Here is a 10,465-nt window from a genome sequence, read left to right on the forward strand (position 1 = left end):
AGCATTTTGGATGGATTTTGAATGTAATGTTAACTCATTTACAATAACAAAGTCATTGGACTGTTACCTTTTTGAGGTGACATGCGAGAGTGTCCTGACACCTCTGCTGTAAATTCCAGTTTATAGTCCATTGACAGACTGTCCCATGACATAAATCGCAGAATGCTCGTTAAAGTTCTGTTGTTACCTGACATAGACTGTGGATGATGTCTTTAGCACAAATCTATGAATGCACCCCAGACACCCAGAGTATAAACTAAATGTCACTGAGATCAGTGACATCCATTGACCATTACAGCCATGCTCTGTCGCTGGATTATTCTCACTGAATTAGTATTTATACAAATGTAAGCTTCAGTTGAATCCTCTTTAGCAACTCTATATAACTTCCCCCCCTGCTGAAAAAACAAAACAGCTGAAGCTAGGTTTTGCTGGTTGATCAGTTCAGACCAGCTCACGCTATGTTTCGCTGGTAATTTCATGCTGGCCATAGCAGGATTTCACACCAGGGCCTACATCCTGTATTGCCTGGGTATCATCACTTGTGCATTTGGACAAACTGGAAAAGCCAAGTTAGAAAAGCAAAGCAATCAGAGACAAACTGCGTACCTTTCGCAGCAGAATGGAGAAGGACCCATTTCTATTTGATGTGTTTGTTGAAGTATCAAGCCAAAACAACACATTTTGATGGCTCACGGGTGTCCTTTAAGATGACCCCCCAGGCCCCATACCAGATATTATTATATTGCTTTGGCTCAATAGTTTGGGATGAGCAGGCAGCTAGAGGGTACTGTATAGTTTGGAATGAACTGCCAGCTAGAGGGTAATGTATTTAACAAAACATACCAGACTTGTCACTATCACTGCATGTCTGTGCTGCTATTATATTTGTTTTGTTCTCTAAACAAGGGTTTCCCCATTTGTTTCTGGCCGCCTGAAGCCATATTTATCCTCCTAGACTGCAGTGTCAGAGTGTATTTTTCTGCATCCATTAAGCTTTTAATGCTCTGGGAACCATTCTGGTTCTGGCCTTGAAGTATTGATTTTTGTTATTCATTATTCCTTGTGCTAATGTGCCTGCCATCTCTCTCACACTGTTTCACACAGATAGAAATTCTCGATTACTGTCTCTCATACGGTTTATCTGTCATGTTTTCTGCAGTCAGAAATTCTGTGGGATTTTGAGTATACAGGCACATACTGTACTGTACATATTCTCCTGACAGTCGGCAGAAAAAAAGTATTTTCATTTTTTGGCATAATACATGTCTTGGATGCCATGTTGCAGTGAACATACTTTCAAAAATATAATGAATTTAATTTTATTGAATGTTATTTGTAGTGTAGGATTTCAGCATAGTGCATTATATGGTTTTTGAGATTAAGACGCAAGACTCATGTCCCCTGTAAGGAACAAAAATTGCTGGTCTATCTTAGGAGGATATATGACTACATTTGGTGAGATATGGCCCCTAACCCTCTCTTCCCCCAGTCATCCAAACATAAAGGCGAATGACATTTATTTCAGTGAGCTTAAAATATCAGTTTGCCGTGGCTTTTATTGGCTAACCTTTGGTACTGCTTAAATGGCAAACTTTGAGCACACCTTCCAAGAACAGCACAGGAAAAAGTAACTGTACTGGAAATTACTGTATATAAGTGAATATACAGCACTATATCAATAAAACATGGGACAACAGCATCAATGATAACTTAAAGTTTGGTTTATATTCAAGTACACATTCAATACAATTCAGAACAACAGTATTCAGGTTTAAAGTGAGGAAACTATAAAACACCTTCATGTCCCTTGTCAGCAAAAATGTGGAGATGATTGGAAATTCTCAACACACAGAGTCAGTAAACGAGGTAAAGTTTCCTAATGCAGGAAGTTGTGGTAAAGGTCAGGGGGAAACAGCAAGCCAGATGATTTATAAGCGGAGTTCTCTCATTTGTTCACGAACAAGCAACGCAATTCTCTGTGGAGTCTCGTTTTTAACATATGCAAAAGTAGAAGGAGGACCATGCAGACGTTTCTTTTTCTATTTCCTCAATTGAACTTTTCAGCTCCAAAGGAGGAAGCATATTTCAAAATGCTCGGTCCAGATGATTTAACAGTCAAAGGAACCAACGAAAATACAACTAGGTAGGTTCAAAGACCATGCTCTTTGTGTCTACAGCTTTTATTTGGAAGAAACTGGGGATGATCAATGAGAGTAAATGAATAAATACAAAAGAACAAACCATTTTGTAATAGCTGTGGAACTTCCCTTTTATCGTATTGCACAAGTCAATCTGAGTTGGCCCTTGTTGTCTTCTCATTTTACATGACTTGTGCAAAAAATTCAGTAAAAACCTAACCTTGAATGCTTGGAAGATTTTACGAAGATGATCATATCGGTAAATAACCTTGTGAAATGAAGTCAGCCTGACTAAGCCATGCTTATGGTTTGCACAGAAAGTGATCTGTAGATTTGCCTTTGTTCCCCATTCCCAGGCTATGCAGTGGATTGCATTTGTAATTCATCAAGTTTTTTGTAATACATTTTTGTTGCGCTATTTTTTCTAATATTTCTTTGCTTGGCAAGCTGGCATTTTGGCATTTAAACATTAGAACAAGAGGGCATACTCCTGATTGCCTTGTTTCACACAGCCTTTTCAGTAGAGCTGAGGCAAGAGAGCTTGAAGGTGACTCATGTATATGAATGTATTGTACGTGGCACTCCATCACGGCCATTTTGCTCTGCACAGAGAACTGTGTCAATTTTGTTACTTTTTGTCACCCGATGATGGCTAGTATGTTATGAGCCGCTTCTAAATCTTGGATGCATTTTTGTGGTCTTGAATTTTGGCATTTGCGAGAATCTGCTACGAACTCCGCCTCTGACGTGATGCAAGCAGTTGACTGGTATTGGTGTGTTCCTGTTCTGCAGAATGCGCTGCCATGCGGTTGACACCTCGATACAAGCTCATAACATGCGAGCAGACTCACACCAAAACGTCAACCACATGGTCACTCCCACTGCCATTTTCTCACTATATGCCCAGCATTCTAGTTCCCTGAACTTCATTTCATGTCATTGTGAAGCTATAAACAGCAGCTTCATGTAGCAGTGGTATGCAGGGCTGGTTCTTCCTGTAAGCTCAGCATTGCTCTGGACGATTGGCCTGTTATCAGACTGGGGCCTCTGAATGATACATAATTTTGTACAATGATTGTACAAAAGATGCCTCAATGAAGGGATTGAATGTAACCTATGGAGTTATAGAAACTGGAGTTATATTTAACCTTTTAAGTGAGGGTTTTTTTAGCCTGCAATTTTCAATAACTATGGTAACTGGATAAACTATTTGGGTATACCCAGTAAGCACACTTTGTCGCTGCAACATAGTGCCAGCGAGCAAACTACTGTATGTAAATACAATACAATGTATTCACAATGAATTGGATTACATTGTGCCGATGTCAGGCGATATATGTGTGCTTACTGGGTAGCTACTGAGGAATTAAACTAGCAAAAACTATTGAAGATAATAATTAGCTGACAATAGGCTATATAAAATAATTGATCAGATAAAACTTAATAAGCAGGCTAGCTAGCTAGGTAAGGTTTGCAATTGCAAATATTTCCACTTTTATTTGTTAATCAAGCGAACAGAAAAAAACCTGCCAGCTTATAATAGCACTTGCAGTAAGCCATCTTACGCATGCACATACAGCTATCTGTATCTTCGTACATACTGTGTAAGCCATCTTACACATGAGCATTTTAACAAGGTATGTCAGTCATTCAATAATAGAACACGATTTTTGCCTGGGTCCAGTAATAACCCACCACCTTATTGCATTCCAAGGAAAAGAGAAAGGACTGTATCATGTATTTTGTACAATATGACTATGCTAATATCATTTATCATCAATTATAATGGGTTCTTTATTATAGTTTTGGGAGATCAAGGACAAGGTTGTGCTGGATAACTCATGCTATGTTAAATTGTTGGTCAGGCGCTGCGTACTTAGACGTCAATCTTATTTAGCTAATTTTGCTTTCAGATTTAAAGACAAGGAGAAGAAAAACAGGCTGAGTCTTCTGATGACCCGGTCAGGGTCCCACGAAAACGTCAGCCCAGAAAAAAAACCAGCTGCCAAGACCGCCAAGTAAGACTGTCCCCAAAACCCACAGAAATGTGTCTGAGTGTCACCTCAAAGGTTCTGTGGCTTTGAAAACATGATCTCACAAAACTATTCATTTTAGCGGCAAATGTAGTTGCTATGCTGACGTAACTGACAAACTGACAAAGTTTAAGTGACCTGTCTTTAAACTTTTTGTGACAGACTCCTTGATGGATTGTACGCAGGAATGTGATACTGTCATTGGGAACTCTTGCCAACTGGGCTCCATCCCATCTTTCACACATCTCAATTCTTCCTGTTTTGACTCTCAATGCAATGTTCTTTCAATTCATGAAAGAACTCAACTTCTTGCTGGCATTGCACACTGTCCTGAAACCATTTCTGGAAGCTGCAAATGATGCTTCCTTGCTCACTGAATTGGTGCTTTTAGCAATGTAAGCTTGGGTTAAACCATCTGTTCCAACTTGTTTGAACCTACCCATTATCCACAATCCTTATATTACAAGCTTGCAGTGCCTTTTTTTAAATGAAGAACTTTCAGAGATTTCAAAGATTTAAGCTCTGTGAAATATTTCCTTCACCTTGCAATCTAAATTTGCTTGAACTCATAACTTTGTTTCAGCTTCCTCCCCAAATGTTGATGGTACACTTATTTTCTAGTTTTGATGCCTGTTTCGGTATCTTATGTATAACTGCATAGCCTGTATGACTTTAAATTTGTACCTACATTCACAAGAAACGTTCAAAGTAGCTGAGGAAAAATTGAGCGTATGTTTTATTTTACTTTTTGCTTAGCCAATGGTTCAATAGTTCACTGATTATATGGATTCTGACAAGCAAATGATGCTTCCTTGCTCACTGAATTGGTGCTTTTAGCAATGTAAGCTTGGGTTAAACCATCTGTTCCAACTTGTTTGAACCTACCCATTATCCACAATCCTTATATTACAAGCTTGCAGTGCCTTTTTTTAAATGAAGAACTTTCAGGTTCTTTATTGCAATACATACTTTTCTAATTGCTTTTTAAAATGGAGTTTTAATTGCACTAATATAAATATCTGGAAACAGATACAGTAGATATAGTCTCTATGTATTCCTAAGCGGAATGCAGAATTAGGTTTGCCTTGTGCAGTAAAGTGGTCCCAAAGTTTTGAGATGCAGTGCAGGTTTCATGCAGTCTGGCAGTCCCTGCTATGCTCTGAATAAATCCATGTGTGTTTAAGAATTAATGCCAGGCAATTATACAATAGCATTTAAAAGGCTGCACCAGAAGCAATCTTTTATTTCATTTATTTATTTATTTATTTTCAACAGACACCCTATGCTGCCTATTTGCGAGATTATTGTGCTCTTAAAAGCTTAAGCACTGCTTTTCCAGAAAGCAAAGGGGAATGGCAAAAAAAATTAGATCGTAACACGGAGGCAGCATGATTTAATATTCCTACAAAAATGCCCAAAGTAGCGATAGAATGATGAAAGAAATAGTCGCTGCCAATAAACACTACCACTAGAATATGCCTGTTATTGTGCTGGAATTATTATAGTGGGCATGTTGGAGTTCAAATGTATTCATACTTTCATCTATATTCATTTTTTTAGTATCCCACCAGAGGAAGCATTGAGATGGAGCGACTCATTTGAAGAACTACTAACTCATTCAGGTTAGATTTCTTTACATATTGAAACTCTGCATCCTAGTGTATGCTAGTTATTTAACTTAATAATTATAAGTCAGTGGCATGACATACAGATGTGTTAGTCTATGGAGCTTACGATTACTTTTGTTCAAAGCCCTATGTACAATTTGTTGCTTGCCATTACAGAGTTTCTGTATATGCCAGAGTGAACATTTTTTAACCATTGCCACAGAGGTGAAAAGGTCATGTCACAGGCCACATGGTTAACTCCAAAAGGAACAATACATATTTTAACCCTTGTGTAGTCATAAGGATCAAAAATGAGCCGCCACCAGGTTTCTGATGAGTGACAGGTTGTTTCTGCATGCAAAAATAGATTTGGGGTTTAAAATTCAATTAAGCTGCTTTATTTTTGGGGTTTAGTGAAGGCGGGTCATTTTTCACCCTTAGGACAAAGGGTGTATACAGAATGTTAAGACTACACAAGGGTTAAATCTATCCCACTGAAGGCAGCTCAGTCAGTTCTGTAACAGCAAAGTTTGAATGTCCAGGAATCAAGCTGCATCATGAATAAAACAGTAATATTGGACATCTAAAAAAAAATCTGGTTAGTTTTGAGTGAGTTTTATTTTTCAGGTACAGCTTGTCGAAAATATATTTTTGTAATGAGGAGAGTCAAAACTGACTCATTACCAATGCATTTAAGACGAGATTTAAGCTCTGTGAAATATTTCCTTCACCTTGCAATCTAAATTTGCTTGAACTCATAACTTTGTTTCAGCTTCCTCCCCAAATGTTGATGGTACACTTATTTTCTAGTTTTGATGCCTGTTTCGGTATCTTATGTATAACTGCATAGCCTGTATGACTTTAAATTTGTACCTACATTCACAAGAAACGTTCAAAGTAGCTGAGGAAAAATTGAGCGTATGTTTTATTTTACTTTTTGCTTAGCCAATGGTTCAATAGTTCACTGATTATATGGATTCTGACAAGCATTTTGACAGGCTGCAATGCAGTGCAGTAAGCAGGAACTGTTCTTTATCATACCTTGAGGGCAGTAGGTAGACACATTTCTGAAAGTTCAAAGAACTCTCATGAAGTATGACTGAATGCACACCTACTGTGAAAGTATGGCTGATTAATGGTGGCAGATGTCACTGGTGACTTCATACCTTATCTGCTCTTGATATGATAGGAGCCGACAGCATTCACTGATTTGCCATCATGTGACATTGTATGTCAAGAATTAGTCCAACTATTTATTCTTTTACATGAGGTGATTTTTTTTAAACATATGAATTATTGAAAAATAGTCAGTGAATTCAACAGGGACCTGCTCTGTCTGGTGTAGTTTGGAATATTTGTGATTTGTCTGATGATGATCAGCACAGGAAACTGACGCCCATATATCAGCAGTCAATCTTGGTCAAATTATGGCATTTTACCTGCCCCAAAAAATAGCCCATCAGTCAGTAGCCAGTTTGCATCAAGTCCTTTAAATCATATTTTTGCATATTGAGCCAACTACGGCAAACCTGTTAGTCAAATCGATCATTGATCAACTTCCAACACTGTGACACAGTTGAATACACTGAATGTGTCCATAGTGGTCTAATCCGGTCACATAATTTCTTCAGACTGTTTTAGTATACTTGTTAGTTGGTACTACTTCTGGAGGTGAAGACTATCAATTTAGACACCCTTCCTCCTCCGAGATTAAAATAAATTCATGGTCACTGAGAAACCTACATACCCTGTCATGACAACAGCTTCTGTTCCGTGCTATGTATTGCTTCTGCTGCGTTTAATGCTCATTCTTGGTTCTGTTCAAAATGGCTTTGACCTGTTGTTTTCTGAAAAATAAGTGTTGAGTGCATCAGCCTCTCTTTATCTCTCTGTCCTTGTAGATGGCCTGGAAACCTTCACCCAGTTCCTGAGGACACAATTCAGCGAGGAGAATATCGAGTTTTGGTTAGCTTGTGAGGACTACAAGGAGACCAGCCCTGAAAGCAAACTGACTTCCAAAGCCAAGCAAATCTATGCTGTGTACATTGACTCTGATTCTCCAAAAGAGGTAGGAACTCTCATCTATCAATGCAATTCCATGTGGCTCGACTTCATAGCCAAGACGAAAGTATTAATTAAGCCTCCAAAGCCAGACGGTGGGCACTCAGACATTGTTAATTGCGGTAGTACTGCCAATTACATAGATCAAGCTGATCCCGTTCAGTGGAAGGCAAATGTAGGCAAATATTGTTTCTTATTGGCAACAAAAATGTTTTATAAATTATTATTTCAACCTTCTTAAAGGAACAGCAACAAGCTGTTTATTTACTTTCATTCTAAGGCAGAACATTTTAATCATGACTCTTGAAAGCCCCTGCAAATCCATTCCCCTATTTCTCTTAAATTACTGGTTTATGTATTGTCAGTGGTAAAGGGCTCACTGTGGCGATTTTGAGTGATATAGAGTTTAACAGTGATGGAAAACATATACACATCTCTAGCACCACGGTTGGAGATCAAAGTAGTAAAGCATTGCACCCTGAGAATTTCACAGATCACTGAATAAAACATAAAACCAAGGGAAGTGGCTTGGCTGGATGTATCAACTATTTATTGAACCCCTTATTTGAACACGGGGGTCATGGGCTATCTGCTTAGCATGTACTGGATATTTATAACCACGTTTTCTCTTACATTGCATGTCAGTTGTTTTATTCTTACAGAGAACTTAAATGAAGGTTAATCTCTAAATTAAATGTCTCTTCAGTTATGTTGGGATCAAGTATGCAAAGCTTTTTAGAGAACAGCCTGGGGTGCATTTTAACAAGACTAAATAAGAGTAAATGTCATATGCCCTCAAATGTGATTTAGGGGAGAAAATGAGTAGATTTTCTCAATGCCTGAGTAATGAAATTGAATGAGTCTTAGAAGCCTCGGAGCATATGCATCCACACAGGATTATGCTTCAGTTCTTAAACTGTACTGTCTCTCTCTCTGTCAAACCATGTTTTAGCATGTTAGCACGTGGTGCAATTGACATGACCGCTTTTGTCTTGCAGGTAAATATCGATTATTCGACCAAGGTGGAAATCAAGAAGAACATACTCCAGCCCTCCCGGTCCTGCTTTGACACGGCACAGAGCAAAGTCTACAGCCTGATGAAAAATGACTGCTACCCAAGATTCCTCACCTCCGACATTTACCTCCGCATTGCCAACAGAAAGACCCCTGGCACCATGTACAGGAGACGGTCACGGTCGTACGTCTTCGGCGAGCGCAGTGAAGCGACGGGCGATTCTAACGTCTGGCTGTAGCTAGCCACGGCCCTCCAGTGGGGTCAGCTCCACACTGCTCCTGCAGCGAATCATGATGTTTACGTGAAAACTTTTTATGGCTTTCTGTTCTATTTATCGTCATGTCTTTGATTCAGAAGCAAGAAAAAACAAGCATTGTGGTGAATACTAAAAAGACAAATAATGTATTAATCTTGTTTTAAGACTCGTAGCTGTGCTTTAATTAATTTAATGATTTATAAAAGTCTCTAACCATGTCTAAGTGTGTTTCTGTAATTGTAAATTGTATTTATTGTGTATGAATGTTTAATCGTCAATAAAGTCTTAACTATAATTTATTTTTCTTTAAATAAGAAAATGTTTATTTTCATTGAACAAAACATATTTTACTTACAGATATGCAATAAAATGTAAGCTATTATTATTATTATTATTATTATTATTACTAAAAATCTTTCTCCTCATATGGCATGATCAAATATATGAGTATAAAATTAAACGTTGGTCTACAGAGCTCAATTAATTTGCATTGGGCAGTGACTGACAGCTTAATTAGCTTTTTAGACATGTGGGAAACCAAAACTGTATTGCAGAGTGACGCATCCTTGGTGTTTCTGATATGTGTAATTTCTTACCAGGCAGGACTCATTCTAGCTCCCATGGCCTATTACTGTTACTAATGAGAAATACACTTGGTTTCTGCTGCAACATGTAGATGTTACGGTCAAAATTTGGTGGAAAGCACATGGATCCATGGATCTATCCTACTTTGTATCAATGGTCCAGGCCGGTTTGGTGGTGTGGGGAATGATCTCTTTGAACACATTCAGTCCCTTAAGACAAATTTAGCATTGCTTAAATGCAACAGCCTACCTGAGTATTATTGCTGGCCATGTGCATCCCGATAAGCCCACAGTCTGCCCATCTTCTGATAGCTACTGTACTTTCAGCAGGATAAATCACCATGTCACAAAGCACACATCATCTCAAGCTGGTTGCACACACTTGACAATGAGTTCAGTGTATTTCAATGGCCTTCTCATTCACCAGGTCTCAATCTCATAGAGCACTTTTCAAATAGTGGTAAAGGAGATTCGCAGCTTGAATGAGCAGCTGACAAACATGCAGAAACTGCATGATGCAATCTTGTCAACATGGACCAGAATATCTAAGGAATGTTTCCTGCAACTTGTTGAATCCATGCCATGGGAAATTCAGGCAGTTCAGAGGGCAAAATGAGGTCCTACCCAGTGCTAGAAGGGTTTACCTAATAAAGTGGTCTGAGTGTATATTTCTTCCGTTAAATAATGTGGTTTCCATCAATATTTCTGTCTCTCAGTTAGTTTTAGAACAAAACTGTTCTTTTTTTGAAGGTCAAGCTACATTCTGTT

At 38.4% G+C, this 10,465-nt stretch overlaps 1 protein-coding gene across 1 annotated transcript; it reads left to right on the forward strand.

Annotated features, from left to right (window-relative positions):
* Window positions 1-1,945: 1,945 nt before the first annotated feature.
* On the forward strand, window positions 1,946-9,412 carry rgs18 (regulator of G protein signaling 18). Its single transcript, XM_061243969.1, has 5 exons — window positions 1,946-2,146; window positions 4,055-4,159; window positions 5,735-5,796; window positions 7,683-7,849; window positions 8,841-9,412. The coding sequence occupies exons 1-5, from the start codon at window positions 2,025-2,027 to the stop codon at window positions 9,093-9,095; spliced, it is 711 nt and encodes a 236-aa protein (XP_061099953.1). The 5' UTR covers window positions 1,946-2,024; the 3' UTR covers window positions 9,096-9,412.
* Window positions 9,413-10,465: the final 1,053 nt, after the last annotated feature.

The sequence above is a fragment of the Conger conger genome, chromosome 5 (genome assembly GCF_963514075.1).
Source record: "Conger conger chromosome 5, fConCon1.1, whole genome shotgun sequence".
Classification (NCBI taxonomy): domain Eukaryota; kingdom Metazoa; phylum Chordata; class Actinopteri; order Anguilliformes; family Congridae; genus Conger; species Conger conger.

Excerpts from the sequence above, each read along its gene's own strand:
- rgs18 (XM_061243969.1), top strand. The coding sequence starts at position 2,025 with ATGCAGACGTTTCTTTTTCTATTTCCTCAATTGAACTTTTCAGCTCCA. Across the intron at positions 2,147-4,054 it reads ACCAACGAAAATACAACTAG|ATTTAAAGACAAGGAGAAGA; the intron begins GTAGGTTCAAAG and ends TTTTGCTTTCAG. Across the intron at positions 7,850-8,840 it reads ACTCTGATTCTCCAAAAGAG|GTAAATATCGATTATTCGAC; the intron begins GTAGGAACTCTC and ends TTTGTCTTGCAG.